Genomic DNA, 25048 nt, shown 5'->3' with positions numbered 1-25048 from the left:
CTAGAAGCCTGAGCTCAGCAAGTGGCTGTAATTTTAACCCTCCAGTGAGAGGCCATCGGAAACCCATTCTAGAGAGCAGGGACAATTTGGGATTCCACTAAGAACAGACCAGCAAGAGGGGCCCGTGTTTAAGAAAGGTGGTGGAGAGGCATCCGGGCAGTTCTGCCTGGGGCAGGAAGGAAATAACACTGAAGAGTCACACCTAGGAAGTAGCTTAGAAGGCTACTAGGTTTCATTCCATGAGGCAACCTTTTGCCATTTCAATAGGGCAATACCGTGTCATGTATCCAGACCTGGAGCGGCGCCTGGCGAGACCCCAAACGGATATGAAAGCAGAACAAAACAGAATCATAATAAGCATGACAGAAAGCCGAATGAAACGAGGAAGGTGACTATCTCAATCGATTTGCCAGTTTAATTTTACTAGCAAGCAAAACATGTCCAAAGTGGCGAGCAAATCGTAGCTCAGTCCCTGCAGAGTGAGGGCGAGCAAGGGAAAGGGTTCCTGAGATTAATGCCCCAACAGCTGCATCCTCAGTTTAGTCTCCTTGGTAGTATGAATAATGGATGGGCCAAAAGGCAAAATGCACAATAATGTTCTTTTATTAATGAAATGAAGACTACTTGTGATGGCTAGCAATAAATTAAGAAAAGCAAAAACGGAAAATCAGTCAACGTTTGCCTCTGAAAAATGCTGTTACTTAAATCCAATAATTATGCCATGACACAAAACATTGCCTCACAACTTAAATGAGGTGCATCTCTTGCAAGTCCTGCCCGTGTTGCAGAACAGAATTATTTTCGATCCATAGACTGCAAAGCCTATTGTTTGCTAAGAGAAAAACGTAAGCCATTAGAGTAGATTGATGGTGATATTAAGCATATTCATAGTATTTCATAGGTGCAAGTTTCCCTAGGGATCATGCACTGTATCTCCCCTTCCATCTATGGGCCTCAATGTGGTTAAGAAACATGTCCAAGGACACATAATTAGCCGAGCTAGGACAAAAAGCTAGCTCTCCTGACTTACCCCAATTGCTGCTTCCAAGCGGATTAAGCTAAAGCTACCCGACAAGACAAACGTTACAGAGATGCGGGTGATGCAGACTGGCAAAAACAAAGCTAATGTTCTGGTTCATATTCTTGATCCATTCCTGACTTTCCTCCTCCATGCTATATTTTCCCTTCAACGTTTCATAGATATGCTGGATGGAAATGGCCTCTATATTTATGCTGATTCCCAAAAGTAACGTCAAAAATAAAGATTTAAAATATCTGAGTGCTATGAGGGGGATAGTATTGTTTCATTGTAACAGAAGAGGCCAGTGACCGAGTTCATTAGCTCTGTCTATTGTTGGAATATATTTCTTCAGTAATAGGCAAGCGCTGTCTTTTATTCATGCATGCTTGGTATTGCACCAGACACCAAAATCTGATGGATGTTAATTTCTCCAAGATTTCCAACTACTGTGTGTACAGCCACCTGAATTGTTGAGGTCGCTGGCATTGTTTTACCATTCCTTAGTTTTCACACTTGGTCCAGCAGCTCCCAAGGACGCTGTGATAATCAAGAACTTACAGTCTGAGGTAGTGTTTCTTCTGTGTAGGACAGGTTTATATTAGTTTCTCCTTATCTTTTTATCTGGTCATCTATGTGTACTGTTTGCCAGGATCCCCCAGTACGCTGTTATTTAGCTGTAACTCAGTACACAGGATAGCAGTTGTTATTTGGTACATATTTTAAGTAACTAGATTAGAGCTTCATATTTGGTTACTACCGGTCAACTCCAGAATCTCAAGAGATTTCTTGCTCACCTCTAACCTGTGGTAATTAGCACCAAAATGTGATAATGCAGGCTTCAGATTCTCTTATGAGTTCTTAACAAAGTGATAACTTACTGAGGAGACACTTGGGAATTCTACTGCAAGGCCGTTCATGTCGGTTCTAACAAACCTACAAACTGAGCAAAATAACTAATAGAATAATAAATCTGTTAGGAAGTCTTAAGTTTTAATGGAACGCCCAGGCTCTACATGAGGACAAACTTCCCTTACAAAGACAGGCATTAAGGAGAGACCCTATTTGCTTGATACTGGGAATTTTGGTAATTGATAAAGAGGAAAGCAGCCTGCCAGAAATCATTGAAAGGGACCAGAATTTAAATTTGTGATGCAGCACTTAAGGGGAAAAGTGGTGTTTTGAATGCTTTTTGGGGGGAGAAATAAATTGTCAGTTGGACTGAATATATATTGTGTAGCAATAACTTTTTAAAATTATGGAATAGCACATTGTTCTGTTATCTTGGTGAATTCATCTGTTTTGTACTACAAATGGAGTCTACAGAATTCGAGTGTAAAATTTGAACTGTCATACTATATATTTTTTTTTTTAATTTTTTTTTTCAACGTTTTTTATTTATTTTTGGGACAGAGAGAGACAGAGCATGAACGGGGTAGGGGCAGAGAGAGAGGGAGACACAGAATCGGAAACAGGCTCCAGGCTCCGAGCCATCAGCCCAGAGCCTGACGCGGGGCTCGAACTCACGGACCGCGAGATCGTGACCTGGCTGAAGCCGGACGCTTAACCGACTGCGCCAGCCAGGCGCCCCTATATATTTTTAAGTTTATTTATTTATTTATTTATTTATTTTGAGAGAGAGCGGGTGAGCAGGGGAGGGGCAGAGAGAGAGAGAGGGAGAGGGAGATTCCCAAGCAGGCTCTTTGCTGAGCCTGATGCCGGGCTTGATTTCACGAACTGATCTCATGAACCATGAGATCATGACCTGGGCTGAAATCAAGAGTGGGACACTTAACTGACTGAGCCACATAGGTGCCCCAGACTACATATACTTTAGAGGCAAGTTCATTTTATAGCCACAATTAAAATTCTAAAGCTATGATAGATGACAGTTCACCATATTTTACCACCAGTTTACCATGACGAGAATTTTACAATAAGTGGTTGTTGAGTAGATAATGATATGAGTGTAAGAGAATATTAACTTTATGTGACATAACCATTTGATCATGCCGTATCCTTAAATATTAACTTGTGATGCTTTTAAGTTCTTACTCTTTTGTATTATAGAGTTGCTTTTGTATTATAGAGTTCCATTTTTTTGGTTGTTATTCAGAAGGCACATAATCATCTAAAATAGTTTAATCCCATATTAATTGAGAAATATTTAATATGTTTCTAATATGTGTGCCACAGTTGCTAGGCATTCTGGAAAATGCAAAGAAGTTTCAGATTCTACCATCGAGATTTGAGTTTGATCAAATCTCGGAACATGGATAAATTTGAGTGGACAGGAAGGAGGAGAAGTAATGTCAGATAGGTGAGCACTTGAGCCAAGATGTAGGGCAAGAATGATTGAAGCTACTCAGAGACACATCAGTTAGGACTTCTTTGATTGCAGGTGACTAATACCCAAACCAAACTGGCGTAAACAAAAACAGAAACTTATTATTTCATCTAATCTGAAAGGTTCCAAGGTTGGGTCTGGCTTCAGTGATGGATGGATTCAGCACTCAGCCGTGGCATGGTTTCTTTCCATCCCTCCACTCTGCCTCCCTATGTTGCCTTTAGACTGGAGCTTCACATGGTACTAGGAGGTAGGAAGCAGCTCCAAGCCCACCATCCTTCCACAATTGGGATTCATTATGTGAAATTCCAGTGAAAACCTCCTTGCGTCCTATTAACTGGCTTGGGTAGCCCTGCTGAGCCAGTTGTGGATGTTGGGCAGTGCACTAGGCTCATGGTTGCTCCTGGGTCACAAGCCCATCCTTGCCCCACTTTCAAAGATGGGACTATGGTCATCTTCACTGGAACCGCACAGTACAGGAGCAGGGCACATCGAAAGGGAAACTGAGGTATGGTTAACCGAAAACAGAGTAAATGGAAGCTGTGCAAGAAAATCAAGTGTCCACTAATGGAGAACAGTAAGTCTGCAGGTAACTGAGTAATTACAAGAATGAGACCCTGGAAGTGTGTCCTGTAAACGCATCGTGAATGTTAGGACGAGAAGTTGGGCTTTATGAGGAATTATAAATAAATCGGACCTGGGGATAATGGACCTGTCAGCTATGTGCAGGATGGACGGGGGCTGGGTGCTTAACAGGGGAAATAATGTGACCTCTGTTGTACTTTCCCATATTTCAAAAGCTGCAATATTTGCAGAGTATCTATTATGTGCTGTGAACTGTGGAGAACACAGAGAGGATGCCCAAGACTTGATCTTGCCTTCCAAAGAGTCTACAGTGTGGCAGGGAAGACAGTGAGTTAGAGGCAATTGTGATAGAGGCAGGGCGCACAGCAATAGCAAAACTTAGGCTTCATGGAACACAGACAAGGAGGATGTTGGTAAAATGAACCACAGTCATGGAGCTGGAAGCAGAGTGAGCAGGAACCCAGGGAAGCAAGGCCTAAAGACAGTCACCCCCATCTGGAGCGTCTTTGAGAGCAAGTTGTTTGGGAACCCCAGTCATTAGTTGTGTAGGCCTTGAGAATATTACAAGGACGTGGGTGGGTAGGAAACTGCCTTTGTGTCATCAGATACAAGCCTCCCTAGGGGTTTGCAGGCCCAGAGTGGGATTGTACATGCTCGCTGTTCCTGAAACAGAGGGCTTGTCAGGCCAATCAGCATGGGAAAGCCCTGGTTTTTAGCCCTCTGATGCTGCTTGTGGTCAGTGTTTTCTCCCCAGCTCATTCTGGTTGGGAACAAAGAAAGAGTGAGCTAATGGCACGTGGTGGCTCCATTTCATTCTGTTTCAACAGACTTCAGAGTAAATGGGAAGAGTTTTCTTTCTCCTCCTTCTGCACTAGGAGAACTGAGTGCTGTTCCTAGTTAGTGATGCGATTCAGGCAAGTCTCTCCACATGCCTGGGCTTCAGTTTCCCTGCTTATAAAGGCAAAGCATTGGCCAAAGACCGCTTTATGAATTCTCTTTCCATTCTAAGAGTCTATGAATCCAACAGAAACAACCATCCCACCTTTATTCCGTGACATGTGACCATGACATGATAGATTTCTAGAAAGAACTGCTCTGAAGTTCCTGGTTAGTGGCGCAACTAAAAGCATGGGAGCGTTTGAGCACCAGGGTTCATCTACCAGGGCAAACATTTAGAAGGCTGCTAACTAGAGAAAGTGGCAGGAGTGGCGAGACCTGACCGGTTTTAAAGGGGCCAGGGCAAGGGTTCTCCAGGCAGAACGACGAGTAAGGGAGAGAATATGGCTGCCCTTGAAAGGATCTGGAGAAACGCGAGAATAAAGGGAATGGGATCATCCAAGCACAGGCTCAACATTGAGTGCCACCAGCCTCTGCATAAACTGACTTGCAGGATTTATGGAGAAATGGCCCATTTCAGTGACTGCAGCCGAGAGCATGATTTGGAGTAATTGAGTAGATTATGAGGAGATGAAATACATATGGAGAAGGTGCCGATGAAAGGAAGAAGGAAGGGAGAGTGCCCTGAGATGAGTTCTGATGGGAGCTTGGTTTTGAATGTTTTTCTCTGACCTGCAGTTACTTAATTTTAAAATTGTAAGAGGGGTCGTGGGGGGGGGGGGAAGCCTTCATTTCAGAGCATCTCAGCCATTTAAAAAGCATTTGCACATCTTACCTAGGGCAATTCTGGGCGAGCGGGAAGGGATTATTACTGTTCCTTACTTAACTAAGAACTGAGTAAATCGTTTGCACAGCCAGTGATGGACAGAGCAGGACTCAAAATTCCTGACTACAATCCCAATGTGCTTTTCGTCTCCACACCAGAAAGTCTCAGTCCACCAGTCAGTATGTAGTCCAATGCCAATGACTTTTTCTTTCTCAAGAAGGTAGGAATAGAAATATTTTTTATGACCAAGAGGAGAGTTTATATTCCTCTTGGATTAACTACAGAATGGTTTTTATGTAAGTCAGACTAAATAGACGTCTATTTTTTTTACAAACATTCAAATCTACACAAACAGAACATTTTCAGTTTGCTTTGAAAGCAAAATACCATGTGTCGTAACTTTACCATGTTTTAAATAAAGTTAGGAATTTGGGTTTATGATGCTGAAAATATCATAAAGTCGGTGGGTAGAAGACCAAAAACTATATATATATATATATATATATATATATATATCCTTAAAAACTCTGCAAGTAAAGGAATCAAAGGTGGATGTTTCAACAAACCAGTTATTGAATCATTGTGTTAACGATCTAGTGAAACGAGAAGTGAATTATTCAGGTTTATCTTCCTCATTGATTTGTAACACTGCTCTTCAGTATGTGGGTAGTTTTTAAGCAGAGCAGTTCAGCCTAACAAAGCCATTTACTGTACTGGTTCCTACACACTGGCACTCTTTTGCTCTTTATTACTTCATTTTGGAACTTTGATTGCCCTATTTTAGATCTAAGATTGCTCTAATGCTGCACCGCAATTGTATGAGGGGCTTAGTTTTCACTTTGTTCTCAGAACCAGGCTGGCTATAAATTTATCTCTGTTCTTTGAAGAAGCTAACAGTAAATTTTCAAGAGGAAAAAATGGTGGTACATATCCCTACAGAGGAAAAGTAATCTCTTAAAAGCAGAATAACCTCCAGGCTACATCCTTTTAAAGAGAGACTTTCAAACCAGGACGCCTTCAACTTTTATATGTCGTCTATATTTTTCTTCAGGCTTTGTACCTACTCTTCTGCTCTCTGTGTAAGGTTTCTCTGTAATGACCCCGTTCCTCCCCACACCCTTTAAATCTGTAATGAAGTCATGCGTTCCCAATTCTGATGTCATAATAACTTCCAGAGCTGCGGCTGGGTAGCACGTCCTGGAGATCATCTGAGGTTTCATCAGGAAAACGAGGCATAGAGACCCGGAATTGGAATACCTACAAAATCGAATCTCTGTTTCATAAATTACCACATACTGCAATGAAAATGAACTTTGTAAAGTTAAATCCATGGGAGGGTTTCCGTTTGGCTTAATTGCACTCAAAGCAGTTCTCCATTTCAGGCATCGGTTTCATTAAAATCAAACCAGTCCTTCCCAGAGATTCAGCCACACTCCCTCATCAACAGATAATAAGATAATTTAGAATGAGGAGGTGCTAAAATAACAGGATGAGCTCGTGGCTCTGTTTCCATGTCTGACAACTTCATCACCTTTCATCTTTATTATACAGCCGCCCTGAGCTGAATGTTGATGAATGAGGCACGCCTGGCGTCCTCACTTGTCAGACACACGGGCCTGGGGCTCCCATTTACCAGGGGCGCTCTAGCCCGCCTGGGAGCCACCAAGGGGAATAGATGTGGAGCTAGGGGAAGGCTGGGTAGGGCTGGGAAGAGGTTGAACCCACGACATCATCCATCCTGCCTGTGCCTCCCCATGTCATGACGAGGCGCTCTAAGGAGCTGCATTTGCGGGGAGCAGAGAGCTCCCCGGCTGTGGTGGCTCTTGGCAGCCAAAGCGAGCCACAGTGGAACAGTTAAGCTGGCCAGCATCTTTTTCTGACCTCACCAAGTTCCAGAAAGTGTTTCTTTAGCCACTTCCTTCAGCCTAATTGTCCTCTTTCTCATTTTATGCCCCTGCTAGACCACCGCTCTTGATAAGGAGAGGCAGGTTTTCCGACGAAGACGCAACCAGGATGTGAAGAGCCGGTACAAGGCCCAGCCAGCTCCACCCGAACTCAACTCGGAATCGGAAGACTACTCCCCAAGCTCATCCGAGACTGTTCGCTCCCCAAACTCGCCCTTTTAAGAAGACCCTTTGACTCGAAGTCCTAGCTTAACCCTTTGAGACTCTGAGATTTTTTTCCAAATTTATGTAAAACGGTTTCATCTGATCTATCTAGCACTCAATGCTTGAATGGCAGAACAGAAAGCGTGTTTTCTGGTATCGTTGTAGCGATTTCTCTTGGCTCAATGAGATGACCACACGTCGTTTGCGAAGATGGCACCTTGCTGCTAACAGGGTCCTCAAAGGGTTAAGGCTAATCTGCAACTTTTTTAAACATAGAAGCAATGAATGTGTTCATCAGTCAAACTAGGATCTGCAGTATGTAATATAGCACATGTTAACCCTCTGAGTGCATAGGATTTGACGGAGAAGCCCTGGGGAAATTTTCAGGCCTCTGGATGTGTACACACGTGTTTCTTGATTTTGCTGCAGATCAAGGGATGTTATTAGATGCTGAGATGTCCAGACGAGAAGGACATCTCGAACGATATCTTGCTTGTCGTTTTTTGTGGGTTTAGAATATAGCGGGCTTATAACTTAGACAGAAGACCTCTCTTTCACAATCCCATGATGAAAGGGACTTTTTTCATTCGAGGGATGACTGTCAGCTGCCGTGAGCCCTGCATCCCAAGCGGAGGCAGTTGGGTCTGAGACAAAACAGCCTGACCCCAGGAACTAGATGGCGCCCCCTTCCCCCAAATTCTCTCCATGTGAAGATGGCCTGATGATGCCCCAGAAATGCTGCTTCCACATCAGCTGCTGCTAGTTCCAGCACAGACCCTCGGAAGTCACCATATCTCGTCTTGTGCTTGGTGAATGAGGGTCTGCCCGCTCAGGATGAGACATCTATAGGAATAAAAACAACTGGTGGGAAAGAGCAATAAATTGCCAGGTGCTCTATAGGGCTGGGGTTTCAGACAGAAAGAGGAAACAAGATCCTGTTCTTTTTCTTACCTGCTTTTCACACACTGCAGTCTTCATTGTGAAATCCGTGTAGAGTATGAAATCCATACACAGGAGTCCGGGGACACAGGGATACTAGAGGTAGGTGCTTTGCAAGGTGGCCAAGGAGAAAGCACAATCCAGAATGTTCTAAAAATGGGCTTTAAGAAATCAACCCATTGGTAGGAGAATTCCATGTGCACCTTTAGGTTACCTATGTACAGCCTCCCAGGAAGAACAGGATGAGGACCTACAAGGTACCCCTGAGAATAAAACTGCTGTTGCCCAAGATGACATTTTAATACCACTGTCTTTAGCTGTCCACAGAGACATGTTTTTCTCCCTTTGGGCCAAGTCCTGTCTGAGACCTGCGTTTTCACTCCCGTTACCAAACCTTTCTCAAAACCCAGCCCTGTATCCCCCATGAGTTTCTTCTGGAATGTGTCCCATTTCAGAATGGGGACCTGCGGCTTCCAGTGTGTCACTGCAGTGCTTAGAGAAGAGGCTAGCCACGGTGTCTTGGAGACAGGGATCCAGCTCAAATGTCCTGCTAAGGTTTGCTCAGCAATGTGATCCAGGAGACAACCAGTGAGTGATGGCTCATGAAATTGGCAACTTATTGTCTCTGTTTTGAATATACTTCAGTATCTGAAAGTCTTGAAACTTGTAGAGTCAGTTCTTTATTTTCAAATAGACATTGATCTTCAATTGCTGCTTTTCACTCTTCAACTCATAAAGTATGGTCTGTATTAACATATATTTTAAAACCACAACATGTCATAACTTTTGCAACGGAGCGTCCCCAATTTTTTGCTCTTCCACATTTTGGTTTATCTCTTTGGTCTGCGTTGTCCTGACATGTAAACACTAGATTATTTATTGAGAATCCCCTCCCCCATCCCAAACCTAACCAATTTGTGCTACTTTGCGACGAGTACGCTACCATTCCAGAACACTCTCAAACGGGGGTGGGGAGGACCGAATACCAGGAAGGGTGTTGGTGTGTAGGTAGATACCATATTAGTAAAATACCTTGAACCGGTCAGAAATTACTGCTTTCTCTAGACCTATAAAGCAAAGCACTATCCTGAGCCTAAAGAGGAGCTGTATAGGTTGGCCTCAACTTTAAATGTGTGAATATGAAGAATCCTATGGGCAGAGACCTACCTGCGATAGACCGTCACTTTCGTTTCTTTCTCTGAATTACTGTTTTTCCCATGGGAGTTACGTATATTGCTACAACCTCCATGTACAGAGCATACAGTGCAAGGCTCAGGCCTGTTTCCATCCAAGTCTAGGGGGACCGTGGACCCTGCAAAGCTGTGGAGTGTTTCCCGGCACACTGCAGAGCGGCAGCTTGGAGGAATGCAGGGCCCATTGAACATGGGGATCCCAGCGCATCGCTGTAGAATTTGAGTGATTTATGCTGAATAAACAGTGGAATGTGACCTGTCAAGTAGAAATATTGAGTAATCAGGTGGAATGCAATCTTCAGCATTAAGCTATTGAGATTCTGAATGTCAGAGATGTACTCAGAGGGTTAACAGACAAGCACAAGGCATGCTGATTACATTGGTGTATCCAGACTGCTTTGCTTTTAGCCAGTGCTTTCTAATTTTTTTCACAACATTCTTGGGATAGTTCAAGTTTGAAATAATTAAGTGGTGGTGTTCTTTAAGGAATTTCTATAACCAAATTGATCTTATTTTTTATTTTACTTTATCATAGAATATATATGTACCATTATGGCAGTGTATCTCTGTAATTATCAATTTAATCATTGCCACAGTGTTTCCATATTTTTTTCCTAAGTATTTAATATAGCTCTTATGGTGGTGGCCTGGTGATGGGGACTGTCTTTCCTTTATTGATACATGACCAACCATATGGTATCTTCAAGGGAATTTTTAGATTCACCTTTTCAGTTTGGTAGTAGACTAATTAAAGAACTTCTTCATGGCTTGCATCATGTAAATCATCTCTGTTAGATGAGAACTGTTCATATTGATGAACACATTTTTTCTCAACAATGTAGCAGAAATCATTTTCTTCATCATAATCAATGAATACGTGATTTGCTCCAATCATTAGCAGGAAAAGTAAGATTTCAGTCATTGAAAATGTTTTTACCGTAGCCCTCACCTAACTTACACGTGGTGCATATTCAAATAAGCAGAGAAAAAAAAATACAAATAAACTGCTGAAAACACTTGGTGTTTTGTATTCAGTGAGACCTCGCAATGCCCAGCACCCCCATGGGTGGTGGTTAACAGGCCTGTCAGATATTGTTGAAAGAAGGCAATATATCCACGAATGAAAGCTAAAATTGCAATCCTTTACCCTTTGAGGCATATTTCAGTTGGAAAAAAAAAGAAAAGAAAAGAAAAGAAAAATTGGTTTAGTGTAGAGGGTCACGGAGCTACTGTGTGACCGAGGCTCAGGCACATTAAATCACGGTCGTTTGCTGACCAATGGCACCCATTAGACAACTCTGTACCCCACGCTGAAGTGCCATTGTGCTTGAGGAACAGCTTTCCTAATATTACTGTGTTGCTGCTAGCCCTTCTCAGGGTAAGGATCTGTCAGCGTCTCCATGATAAACTTCTGTTTTCAAAGGTTTTTAATTTGACCATAAAAAGGTGCCCCAGGCTGAAGTTTGCTGTATAGGGCCTGCACCAAAGAGTGAAGGTTTCGCTTCCTTCTCTTTTCTGCCTAATTCTCCCCCAGAAAGGGGCAATGACAACAAAAAATTGGGTTGTGTCCTCTTCTTCACTGTAAGTTCAGAATTTTGGAAAGCACCAAGATCCAAGATAGTAGTTTTAATGTAATGATTCATTTGGATGTGGGTTTAAACAAAAATTAATGAGTCACCTGGCATATACTGTAGATAACATCTTTTCTATAATTTGTAAATTAATTTTTTAAACTGCTACATGATTTTTTTTTTTTTTTTTTTTGGTCCAAAGACCTTTAAAAAACTTGAAGTTGGTCTGTGCAAAGGTTAGCCTTTCCTGCCTGTTGTCTGCCATTTCCATTAGGAGTTTAGGGAAAATACTCTCAGACCGACCCTTACTTTGCATGGAGTGATAGAGGGTCAGATATATGCTTCTGTTGGAGATATGGATTTCTTTATTTAATCATCACGAAGCCATTCTTGTCTGTTGGGGGAAAACGGTGATTAAAAGCACTTCCAAAATTAACATTTTGTCAGTTCAGATACGGTAAGAGCATAAATTAACACACTTTACACTTTTTTTGTTGTTTAAAGGCAAACAAATCAACAAAACTTGAAGACACTAAACATTTGATTACTGCAAATGTGCTTTAAAATTGGCTCAATGGTGCTTATACATAACACAGTAACAAATGGGGTTCCTAGGACTGTCAGAAGGAATCTTTAATTTGTATGTAATTACATACTTGAGGAGGAGGTGCTTTTAAGCCAGTCTTTTATTTTTTAATCATCTCAAATATGCAACCATCCATCCAGTAACATTAAGGGTCGTAAACTGGTGGGAAACAGGAAATTCAGTGTAGAGGCTTAGAATACCTTGGGTTAGATTGGGGGGGGGGGTTCTCTCCCTTTGGTTTTGTTGTTGATAGACTTCAACGCTGGAGCTGCGGTGATCATTTTTCAGTGATCGAGCTTCTAACTGGCAGGTGTTTTGATCATGAGGTTTGCAATATCTTGCCCTTGGAGACAAGGAGAAACCTAGTTTCCTTCTTTTTCCCTAAAGGAAAAGCGATCTCTATAATTAAACCATACCTGTAAATTTCCTCAACATTCTCTTTTGGTCAGCTGAATGGAGACCCTTAATGTTGCTTTAATGTAAAATTGTATATTTTTGTCTGTGATATACTTTATTAATTTAAAGTAAATAATAGTTCTAAAAGCCTTCACTGTCGGTATTAAGAGAAAGTAGGATTTTAAAAGTGATGATAAAGATGCTATAATGTCAATTCATTCCAGTCCAATCGAATGTGGTAAGAAAAAGACCTTGAATAGTTCTCTAGGGACAATTTCTCACTTGCCATTGACATTAATCTTTGATGTCTGCTCAGAAAAAAATAAAAAGAAATTGAAACTGGTCCAAGGTTAGAGTCATATCCTCGATAACTATTTTTTTTAATTTTATTAGGAAATTAATAATAGCCTTTTTCATTCTGGCTGAAAGAAAATTATTAAAGGATTAGTTGAGTGTGAAATTAAATAGTATTTTGCTCATGCATACTAAAAAGGTGGGCTAGGTACTTGATGTGTTTAAACAAGTTTCTGGAAGGTTTCAATTTGGTGCAAGAAAAAAATTCAATGTTTCCTTTGAAAATACTGAATTTATCAATTGCTGCATGGATCAGATGGCATAGGTTAATCTTTGATTTTCAGAATCTTAATGAAATAACTTTCAAACGATTTGTATCTGTGATTAAAGCTGGAATGAGATCAAATTTTTTCCCTAATCTCTCAGTTTAAGCTAATAAATGTAGGTTAATGTGGAATGAAATCATCTGTGATATATTATGTTTATTTATCAACTGAGCTTTTTTGATGTTGCCTGTTTTTATGTAAAACATGTTCTTAAAGTTAATAAAATAATAGTACTTGGTGTATGAACTACTATGTAATGCCCTAGCTGCAGCGTCCACTCCTCAGTTCCCTTTGTCATAATGGAGTAAAATTTCATTTTAGTTCAATTCATAATTGACACATTCAGTCCACGAAGGAATAACCCAGCTGTGTTCTTGGGGGGAATTCTCTCTATGCAAGGCTTTAAAAATTAGTCATGCGGTCAGAGTGTAGCTTTCCCACATGTCCCCCACAGCAGAGTGTATATTTCATGGGCATAATTCAAAAACAACTATTTCAAAAATGTCCCTTTTCATATATTACCTTCCTGCCTGGGCCAGTGACTTGGATAAACACAAAGAAATCAAATACCATTCAGCCCGATTTTATCCTTCAACCTACGTGCACAAGCTCTACAGAGAAGAGTGTTGTTTTATCCGCTAACCTGTAATTAGCTGCCATTTTTATAGCAGTTTCCCATTAGGCATTCCATGTGCAATATTGACCTTAGTGAAAATTGCAAAACTGTACAATGGAATAAAGTTCTTTCCCATGTTAGTTTTTCAATGCTAGGAGCTTGAGAAGTCAGCCAGCAAAAGTGACTGCAGGTTCCCTGGTGTCCTGTGAAGGCGCCAGAATGATCTCCAAGCACTTGTAAAATTAACAGTCACCTTCCCTGCCATCTACAGGCTGCTAAGGTGGCTACTGTTTTCCCTTTTGCTCCTCTGCAGTGAAATCACTGGGTCCTTTCTGGGCTTTTTGTGCAACTGCTGTAAACCAATAGCTAAAGTGATTGCTTCCTAAGGACCATTATCTTGTTTTATGAGGCTGGAACCCCCTCAAAAAAACCTGCTATCAGAAAAATGGGCCCTGATGCAGAAACCTCAAACACCAGCCACTCTGGCGTTGAAGATGATAAAACTGCCACAGGAGGAAATTGGGAAAGAAAGGTCTCCCACGACTCCTCCGGAAGGATTGGTAGTTGGGAAGGCGGGGCTTCTGTACAGATAAGGAAGTCATGCAAATGGAGGTAAATGAGTAACAAGAAACGGGGAAAGAAGCATCCTGGGACAGTTCTTGTAACACCTCCTTCAACGGAAGAAAGGCTTTGCTGTATCTTAGAAGGTGGCTCATTCCCTCAGCTCCAGGAGGAGTACTGAGGGAAGATGAGGAACCCCGCCCAGCCAGCTGGACCAGCCAAATCCACGCTGGCCATCAGCACTGTGACAGATGTCCCTGCCAGCTTGCCTGCACATCCAAATCATTCATTCAAATGTTTCTTGAGTAAGTGCCAACAACATGGCACTTGGTTGGGGCTTAGGAAAGAAAAGGGAATCTCTGTTGTCCATTTTGATTTTTACTACGCATCAGAAGACTTTAAAGGTGAGAAAATATGCCTCTAGCTGGAAGGTTTGGCATTTATTCTGGGGCTCCTGTTCAGACAACATAGACAGACACACCCACATCCAGTGAGACCTTGTGTTTATGGCAGCTTGGATTTTCTCACTTGAAGATGTATGTTTACCATCTGCCTGTTCTACGGTGCACACGCCCTGTGGTACTCTTGGCTTTGCTCCTGACCTCTGAAGTAGAAGACCTCCCAGAGTCCTCCCACCATCTGTAATTACCATGCAATTTTAAACCCTGTCATAGACTGATACAAAACTGTGTCCATTTATTCAACAAGAATTGTCAAGTACCTACTGTGAGTGACGCGTTTGTGGGGGCTAAGACGAGCAAGTCAGAATTCCTGTTCATAAGACTCTCAGATCTAGGAGAAACCTTCTACTTTGGATGTCCATGGATGGGGGAGACTGATTTATCACTCACAGATGGTGGAACACCAGTGTGTCAGGGGCACAGCATCCCTACCAGCCCGCGACTGGCCCTCTCAGCATGTGTAGACTCTGGCTGTCTGCAAGCCAACCATCAGTCTCATGCAAATAAATTTGTGGCCCGTTCTATTACAACAATTCATATGTCACCCTTAGAAAAACCCTAGAAGGAGGGGGAGAAAGGAAGGGAAGGAAAGATAAGAGAGGGAACGAGGGAGGGAGGGAAGGAGGAAATGAAGGCCGCTGAGAACACAGGTGCCTCAGTCTTATGACCCAGTGTACCATTTGGAGAATTTCAAGGGAAAGAAAAATATTAACGTCTCACAGTGTGCTTCTCAAAACCAGTCTCAGGAGATGCTCTGTGGGAATCATAGAACATACCTTGGTATAGATACAACATGGCTTTTGTCTCTTCCACATTCTTCAATCGAGTGAATGGTCCCCCATGATAGGGTGAATAAAAGTAAGATCTCATCAATGGCACCATCCCTGGCGTTTCTTCAGGAAGCAGGAGGTGGGGTGTTTCCCCAAAATGTTCTTATTCCCGCCCTTTGCTGTCCATTCTCTCTTTGACTTTCAAGATCCCCTTGGAGGACCCATTTCCCACCACCTGGAAGAAGAACATTCCCTAAACCTCCACTACTAATGGAAATTTCAGCCTGAGGGACCTGCTCCCCCCTCTGCCATCCAAGCCAGATCATCTCCTCCCATCTCCAGCAAGTTTCTCTCAGGTGCCAGTCCCTCTGCGTGATCCTGGGTCACAGGTAACACACCCAACTGCCCTCTCTGCCATGCCCAAGTCCTGTGTAGGAAACAAGTAAATGGAGAGGAATCATCCAGAACGATCAGGGCTGTGGCAGAGAAAAGCATGAGACGCTCTGAGAGCGCTTTGCAGTTCACCTGTGATGGGGGGATTCAGAGGACACTACCTGGAGAAGGTGCCCTTGAGTGAGGGCCTGAAGAACAAGCAGGAGTCAGCCAAGAGGAGGAAGATCTTCCAAGCCATGAGAACATGCATAGAGAACGTGAAGGAGCTCAGAATCGGCAAGATGGAGTCCTAGAGTCTGTCCAGTGAGAGCAGGGTACAGCCCAGGGATCTGGGTCTCACGGGCCTGCGGCTGTCAAGCCAGAGGACAGGCACGGGGACGGGCACATCTCATTGTGTGTGTGGCAGGTACACTTAAAAATGAAATAGCTCCAGATGCGGGTCCCCGGGAATTGGCTAAGGAGGAAGTGGAGCAGGGCAGACGGCTCTTGAGGGAGCATTAAAGACACTTTCACAAATAATATGGATCCTAATCACCCCTGCACAGCAGTAACAGAGGGCAACCTCCCTTTGCCAACAGAAGAGCAGGCCATGTGTTAGTCCTTTCCTGTGAGGAGTAGAACCTCCATCTCACAACGCTTATCAGCCCACTGCTCACAGGGAAAAAAAATCATTCTCTTGTATGTTGCTCATTTCTGGAAAAAAAAAAAAAAAGAAAGAAAGAAAGAAAAGAAAAGAGAAATTCACTGACCCTGAAAATAGCACTCTTGCTCCTTCTTCCTGGACAAATCCACATTGTCACCTTTCCCTACAGCAGGGTGATAATTAATGCTCCACCCGAGAGAGGTTTCGTTATGCCATCAGAATTACCTGTTAATTTCCTGGATTTTTCTAAGTAGTGACCTTGTCATTGCTGGCACATTGTTCAGAATGTGAAATACCCTTTCATTTTCAACAGGTGAATCAAGGCCCCAAACAACCCAGACATTTTTCAATTCCCTCTCTTGACATGGTCCCCATTGCTGATGCTCCACGTTTTAACAGCATTTTCCAAATCAACTGGCCTCCTGCCGAGTAAACCATTTTGCTTCATCAATAGCTTCTATTGCTTCTACTTCCCTTCCTGTAGAGGAAGGTAACAGTTCACACTGGTCTGTTAAGTTGGAAAACTGAAAATTTCCTGCTCAGGTTGGGAAGGGAGTCTCATTCACATACTTGCAGCCTCTGATTTGCTCAAGGTCCTGCCAGGAAGCAGGTTTTGTGGGTTCTCCCGAATCACCCATACATGGGCGTGCTTTTCTGCAAAAATGTGGACAGGTTATGTCTGCCTTAATATTGCTGCTTCTCAGGGCCCTCTCGCAAGAGAGCCTTCCTTTCTCAACATAGTCGCGCTGAAATGTCTGATGAAAATACACCAAGGTGGAGAAAAGGAAGGAGGCAGATATCACCTAGGCAACCCGAGTCTGTAGAATGCCCAGAGTTGCATTCAGAAAAGTGGGGAAAGCAAAGACCCATGGCCTGGGTGACCGAGCTGCCAGAAGGATGTTTGCTGCTGAGCCTTGGATCTCTTTACTATCAGCTGAGCAGAGCCTCTGGAACCCTCTCTTAACCAAAGCCCAGTGCACAGGGATGGTGCTGACAGGAGCAGAGGATGCCCTTGGGCCTCAGGGGTCACTCGTGTTAGTCCTGTTAGGATATCCTGTTAGGATAACACTCAGCATTATCCTACTCAGCTCTAGCCCCAACCTGTCATCAGGGCTTGCTCTCATGGATAAGAGGAAGGCCAGAGTTTCACGGGGCCACGTCAGGCCTCCTACCACAGGCTCCTGCCCCCTCTCCATGCCCAGCTCCACTAGCCCATGTTGTAGCACAAACAGCCACGTAAACCCTGATATTACCATGGCTTCCACCTGCTCAGTCCCGGGCTTCAAGCTGCTCTCCTCCCCAGGGCCCCATCTGCTGCGGAAATCCATGTGGCTTCCCCACCATAAATGCACAAGGTTTCACCTCGCCTTAATGTGGTCCTAAATCCAGACTGGCCTCTGGGCAACTCTAGCCCTGGCCTCTACCATGCCTCTTACAGTCTGGAGACTTGGGGATCATTTCCAAGAAGGTTAGCTGTCACAAGAGAGGCTGTGTGCCCCTATTAGAGAAACAGATACCGTTGCAAGGTAGTCAAAAGCACAGTTGGTGGGTAAGCTGTTTGCTGTTTCCTGCCCTGCGGGGCATGAATATGTCCGGAGAAATGTCCCAACTGTAGCAACTCATCACGATCTCTATGTGAGCCAGGGACCCTGTGACATAGAGGTGGAGCTTTTCCATTCTACAGTCTATTGCATCAATGTTTGGCTTTGGAGCTCAGACCCGCACCACCACTGCTTCTGCGCTGCTGTGTTAGCAAGTTCATTTCCCCAGTCCACCACCCCACAGGCACGGGTGCCATTGCTAGAGTGCCTGGTGCTGTTATTAACTAGTTATCCTGCAAGTATGCGCATGGGTATGGGTGTGTGTGTGTGTGTGTGTGTGTGTGTAGTCTGTGTATATATGTGTGCGGTATATATGCACTATGTGTATGCATGTGGTATATGGGGGGGAGTATGTGTATGTGTGCATATGTGTGTGCTGTGTATGCCTGTATGCATGTACGTGTGTGTGTGTTTGTTGTATGTGGTATGTGTGTATGTGTGTGTTGTATATATGGGTGCATATGTGTGTGGCATATATGTATATGCATGTGTGTATGTGTATGCGTTGCATGTGATATATATGTGTTCATGTGCATGTGTGTACATGTATGTTGTGTATACATGTGCACATGTGACGGTGTATGTGGTATGGTTGTATCTAAGTGTGCATGTATGTGCGGCATGTATATATATGCATGTAGTGTGTGTGTGCATGTAGGGGGGCATGGTAATTTAAAAAACATGAATCTACATCATACAGCGCAGCAAGCTTCCTGCTGGAGGCAGCTGAACTATCTAAAATGTTTGCCATCTTATTATCCCCCATAAAGATTATCCTCACTCTCCCACAGTGTCAGTCGTAATATCTGCTGTAACATGGGACTTCGTTCCTGGCCAGAGCCGGCCTCCTAGAGCTCTATTTACTCTCCTACACTGTCTTCCGCTTCATCATTTGCCACAAGCAGGGGAGGCAGCTGCAGTAACTTTAGATTTGAGTAGTTAGCCTCAAAAGTCTTGCTGTAAGTCAGAAAGGCACAAGCTGGCACTTGGAAAATGAGCTGCTCCTTCAATACAAGTTACTATATTTTCGGTCCCGGGCAAGAGTTTCCTGTCTCCCTGCCTTCCCCCAGTGCCGATGCTCTTCACAGATATCTGATGTGAAAGGCTGCCTGGCGGCTATTGGCATCTTAAAACTGTTTACATGTGAAATCACCAGACCATTATCTTTCTTCCACGTGAGGCCCAGCTTTAACAATCTGCCAGTTGCCCTCAATATTGACTTTCTTTCTTCCTGTTGGTTTGGCTGACACTAGCATGCCTGCTGGGAGTGCTCGCACTGTCTCCGGAGAGCAGAGGGAGCCCGCCCTGCCCCTTGTCTGGTGACGGGGTCGTAGAAGGGAAAGGGCCACATTTGTAAGTATAAAGAGGGATGCAGCAGATGAAAAACTTCTGGGGACAAGAGCTTGAAATGCCCCTTCTCCTGAGAAAAGCTGTATGCCTGCATTTGGTTTCAGCCACACCTAAAAGCCAAGTCTAAACTAGGGCTTCCAAGAAAGAGAATTCTAAGTTCATAAATCATGGAGAATTTAGTCCAACATCGTCTTCCGGCCAGAAGTTACCTGGGCAGAGATCTCTTCACAGGCATCAAACAGCTTTCCATAAACGTTCTGTCAGGATTCTAAGCTAAGACAGTAGGTCATCAACAAGGATGCAAGCGAGAGAATCATGAGGGTTTTGACACCATCTGGGAACACACGTCTCTGCACAGGCTCGGGGGTCTAACGGTGTGATGTGTCTGCTTAGAACATCAAGTTCAGAGTCTGGCATGGCAGGAAAATGGCTGATGAGGATATCACAGGGACCTTGTACGACTTATTCAATAATGAAGAGGCATTAAAGGGTTTTAGTTTGGGCATGACACGTTGCGATGCATGTTTTTAAAAGATGCCTCTGTCAACATTGCGGGGGATTGTATGAAAGGGAGCATGACCGGCAACTGGAAAACCAAGTTGGGGACTCATAATATTTTAGGAAGATATTGTGAGGTCCTAAAGTGGGCACTGGCAATATGAATGGAGAGGAGGAAAAGCGCTAAGGAAATATTTAGAAGGCCAAAGGAATCGGCATTTCACTCGGGTGACGCGGTGACTGTGGAATGACTAATATAGGAGAGAAGAGGACAAGGGGCGAGTTTGGTTTTGAGTATGTTAGGTTTAGGTGATTGTGGAGCATCTGAGAGAAGATAACCAAGAGACACAGGTCTGGGCTGGACACGGTGTGGAGGTGGAGCAGACTAGCGGTTGTTGAAACCTTAAAGGGTAGATGCCATCACACAAGGAGACTTATGAAAGTATGTAGGAAAGAGGGCTGAGGAAGGAACCCTGGAGACACCAAGCAGGAGAGATCCGGAAGGAAGCCAAGACATCAGATACCTGGGGGACTGTGGATCAGAAGTTAAGGGTTCGGGAGCCAAGGGAAGAGGCAACGAGGGAGGGAATGATGAGTGGTGTCAAATGTAGTCAAGCAGTTTCCTAAGATAAAAAGCGAAGGGTTGTGGAACTAAACATAGACCAACCACATGAAACAAGCTATTTATGCTGAGTTTGCTGTAGCAAAGGAATCATCCACCATCACTTGCCTTTGGCAGAGACTCACAGGCAGCCAGAAGAGTGGGAGGGGTTTAGAGTAGAAAAGAGAAGGCTGCAGGTGCCTGATTGGAGGCTGTTGCCTTGAAGCAGTAGGTGGGTTAACTGGAAGGGGAATATCCTAGGGGTGGCTGAGTTGGCTAAGAGTCCCACTTAGGGACATGGTCATGATCTTACAGTTTGTGAGTTCAAGCCCCGCATCGGGCTCTGTGCTGACAGTGCAGAGCCTGCTTGGGATTCTCTCTCTCCCTTTTTCTCTGCCCTCCCCGCTCTCTCTCAAAGAAGCTTAAAAACATATCCTATGGGATTGGTTAGGATGCATATTTAGTTTTCTCTGGTTGGTCCTGAGTTGGAGGTGGGGACAAAAATAGGGAGGCTGTCAGCTATTGGTCAAATTCTGACCATTTGGGGCTGTTATAAATTGTCGTTAGGGATGGCAATCTGGCTACCTGCAAGCTTGACATATAGCAGACTGGCTGTCTGGGCTGTTATTATAGATATGGGGGTTGGTCTCCTGGGCTGGTTGCTGCAGGGTGTGAGTCAAAGTTCCATTTTTTTTAAAGTTTATATATTTATTTTGAGACAAAGAGAGAGAGAAAGCCGGTGGGGGGTGGGTGGGGAGGGGTGGAACGCATGAGCAGGGGAAGGGCAGAAAGAGAGGGAGAGAGAATCCCAAGTAGGCTGGCTCCTTGCTATAACAGAAGCCTGAAGCGAGGCTCACTCCCCTGAACCATGAGATCATGACCTGAGCTGAAACCAAGAGTCAGATGCTTAACTGACTGAGCCACCCAGTCACCCCAGAGTTCCATTTTTATATCTGGGCCAGCATTGTCCATTTGTACATTCAGTCTCTCAGGGCACTAGTTTTGGCTTCTGGGAGGTTTACTGAAAGCAGTTTCAGATATGACAAGAGAATGGAGCCTACAGACAGATAGGAAATAAGCACATGTGGATGGAGAATGCGTCCCCTGCCCTTTCAAAGACATTAAAAAAATTTTTTTTCATGTTTATTTATTTTTGAGAGACAGAGACAGAGCATGAGTTGGGGAGGGTCAGAGAGAGAGGGAGACACAGAATCAAAGCAAACTCCAGGCTCTGAGCTCTCAGCACAGAGCCCGATGCGCTCCAACCCACAGACTGTGAGATCGTGACCTGAGCTAAAGTTGGACGCTTAACCAACCGAGCCGCCCAGGTGCCCCCAAAGACATTTTGTTAAGAGCAGAAGTAAAGGGTGACAAGCTTCCAAGATGTATTTTGTTTTTAAAAGAATGAGTGCACCTTGTTAATAGCCCAAGAAGAAACTTGTGTAAAAGCAAGTAAAAATATAAGACCTGTTGCACTTCTCCCTCTGCATGTCTCATCTGGACCTCGAATGCATCAAGTTCAAAACTGATCCCCCTCAGTCTTTCTACAAACAAGTTCTATCTCCTATGTGCTCGGGGTTAGTTGGTGTGCTCCCTGCCCCAATGACGCAGCCCCTCAATGAGTCACTAAGTTCTATCAGTTTTACTTCTATATGTCATCACAGCCACCCTCGGCTCTTCAGTCCCTCTGGTACTGCCTTGGTTTAGGTTCCCATATCTCAACTGCACTGGTGTGACAGGTCTCATACTGGTCCTTTCAACCCCTGCCTATCCCAACTCAGAACTACTGACTCAGCTTTCTTTTTAAACTTCAAATAATTTTATTTTTCTGCTTATATTCTTTAAGTGAAGCCCACAGAATGAATCGCAAACTTCTTAGGCATTTATTCATTCATTCCATAAATAGTTATTAAGCCCCTAAGGTGCACCAGGCATCATGCTGGGTACTGAGTATACAGTAAGGAGCCAAATGAATCCACCCTCTGGTTCTTGAAGTTTGTAGTCTAGCGGTGGATAGACATTAATTAAATAATTGCACAAATATTTCAACTCTGGGGAGCACATCATAGTTGACCCTTGAACAATGTTAAGGTTGGGGTGCCAACCCCCACACATGCAGAGATTTTCAAATAACTTTTGACTCCCCCCAAATTTAACTACTAATAGTCTATTGTTGACTGAACATAAAAAGTCGATTAACACATATTTTGTATATGTATTAATACCGTGTTCTTAAATCACCTAAGCTAGAAAAAAGAAAATGTTATTAAGAATATCATAAGGAAGGGGCATCTGGGCGGTTCAGTCGATTAAGCGACTGACACTTGATTTCAGCTCAGGTCATGATCTCACACTTGGTGGTATCGAGCCCTGTGTCAGGCTCTGTGCCCACGGTATGGAGCCTGCTTAGGATTCTGTCTCTCCCTCTCCCTCTGCCCCTCCCCTGCTCACATGCATGTTCTCTTTCTCAAAATAAATAAACATTAAAAAAATAATATCATAAGGAAGAGAAAATACATTCACAGTACTGTACAGTCTTTCCTGAAAAATATCTGTGTGTAAGTGGACCCATGCTGTCCAAACATGTGTTGTTTGAGGGTCAACTGTATTATAAAGGATAGATGCAGAATACTATGAGAGAAACTGATAGGGGAATTTGATGGAGATGGGGAGGTTAAAGAAGTCTTCCTGAGCTGAGATTAGAAGGATGAGTAGGCGTTAACCAGGTAAAAGGGAGAAAAGAGCATTTGTTGGAACAATGTCAACAAAGCTTCGGTGGTGGAAGGGAGCATGGCCAGCCCAAGAAGGTGAGATCTGGCCAGTGTGGAGGGAGCAAGGTATGAGACGCATAAGAGACGGGCAGTTACGTGGGTCTTCCAGGCAGAACAATGGTTTATCTTCAGCGCCAGAGTAAGTGAGGGGTTTTAAGCAGGAGGCAGGGGTAGAGATCTGATCTGATTTTCATTTCAAAAGGATCACTCTGGCGGGGGTATGGAGAGTGAAGGCGGCAGGCTGAGAAGATAGAAACAGAAGGCTATACAGAGATGAGAGGGGAGAGACTCAGTAATGGTAGTGGAGAGGTGGACACTGACATTTGGGAGCTATACTTAATGGGGCTTAAACAAGAGTAGTTTGAGCAAGAATCCACAGGGATGATTCTAGGTTTCCCCCTTACAGATATGGATAATGTTCCCTCCTAGTCTCTGAGTTAGGGAACTCTGGTGGAGAGCTGATTGAAAGAGCAGAGGTGGATGCTAAATGTAGTTTCAGACATGTTCTTTTTGAGGTGAGTTTGACACACCAAAAGACCTCAAGCATGCAGTAGGTTATATTAGTCTGGAGCCTAGAGGACACAGAATGTGTAAGTGGTCTACGTATAGGAACTAACTGATGGATGGGAGTGCTTGAGTATAGAGTAAGAGGAGAGGAGTTAGGAACCTTAAAGAACTTCAGCCTATAGTGATTGGGTAGAGGAGGACATGCACAAGAGACAAAGAAGCAGCTGGAGAAGAAGGAAGAACCCAGGAGAGGGCTGTATTGTGAAAGCCAAGGGTAGAGGGTACATCAGAGACAAAAGATAGATACAAATCAGCTGGATTTAGCAATATGGAAGTTATTAGTTACCTTGGCAGTACTTCTCAACCCTTTCTCCCAGCAGAGTACAAAGTGATATTTGTGTGATACCCAGGGGTAACCAGACAAGGCTGCCCACGGCTGGATGCAACCAACCCAGAAGCTCCAGCTTTCTGGGACCCACCTGACTGCCCTGAAGGGTAAATGATCGTTAGCTTGGCCCACCTCTAGCCTATTCTCAGCATGCCAGTGAGAGGGTGAGAAGCTGTGCCTTATAGGAAAGTACAGTTTCCAAAAACTGATGGATCCTAGAAGCCAGTTTTCAGAGGGAATCGGGAGTGTCCAGCAGGACAACTACCATTGTACCACTCCACCAACACCAAATTCATTATATTCTGGAGTTGTGCAACATGGTGGCCTGTGGAGGGATGAGTGTAGGGTAAGGAAATAAAACCAGAGAAATATAGCTAACTCTTTATTTTTGGCTGAGCTTTGGCTGAGAATAAAAAGCTAGCGATAAGACTGTGGCTGGAAGGAGATGAGTTAATTGTGTTATCTTTTTTTAAAACCCAAGGAAGAATTTTTGTATTAAACAGCTAAACAGACAGATGCATTGAGAGAAATGAATGACTATAAAAGCCCAGGCAGCCTCAACATCATTCCTCATTAGGGCAGAGCAAATCAAAATATCAATGAGATGCTGCTTCACACCCAGTGGGATGGCAAAAACAAAAAACAAAAAAAACAAAAAAAACAAAACCAAAAAAAACAGACACTAACGACTGTTGGAAAGGATACAGAGAAATTAAAACCCTCATACATTGCTTGTGGGAATTGAAAATGGTGCATCCACTTTGAAAAATAGTTTGGCAGTTCCTCAAAACATTAAAGGTAGAGTTACCACACGACTAGCAATTCCACTCCTAGGCATGTGCCCAAGAGAATCGAAAACATA

General features: G+C 43.7%; 1 protein-coding gene across 1 annotated transcript in view; it reads left to right on the top strand.

Annotated features, from left to right (window-relative positions):
- Positions 1–7726, top strand: part of LOC125933998 (serine/threonine-protein kinase DCLK1-like) — a gene marked incomplete at its 5' end in the record, with an annotated part of 92774 nt that extends 85048 nt beyond the window's left edge. Inside the window, one exon of the mRNA XM_049647304.1 lies at positions 7575–7726. Within this exon, the coding sequence (XP_049503261.1) occupies positions 7575–7632 (58 nt within the window). The remainder of the gene's footprint in view (positions 1–7574) is intronic.
- Positions 7727–25048: the final 17322 nt, after the last annotated feature.

The sequence above is a fragment of the Panthera uncia genome, assembly GCF_023721935.1.
Source record: "Panthera uncia isolate 11264 chromosome A1 unlocalized genomic scaffold, Puncia_PCG_1.0 HiC_scaffold_16, whole genome shotgun sequence".
In the NCBI taxonomy this organism is placed as follows: domain Eukaryota; kingdom Metazoa; phylum Chordata; class Mammalia; order Carnivora; family Felidae; genus Panthera; species Panthera uncia.
The sequence above is the reverse complement of the archived record's forward strand: the minus strand, read 5'-3'. Positions and strand labels throughout refer to the sequence as shown.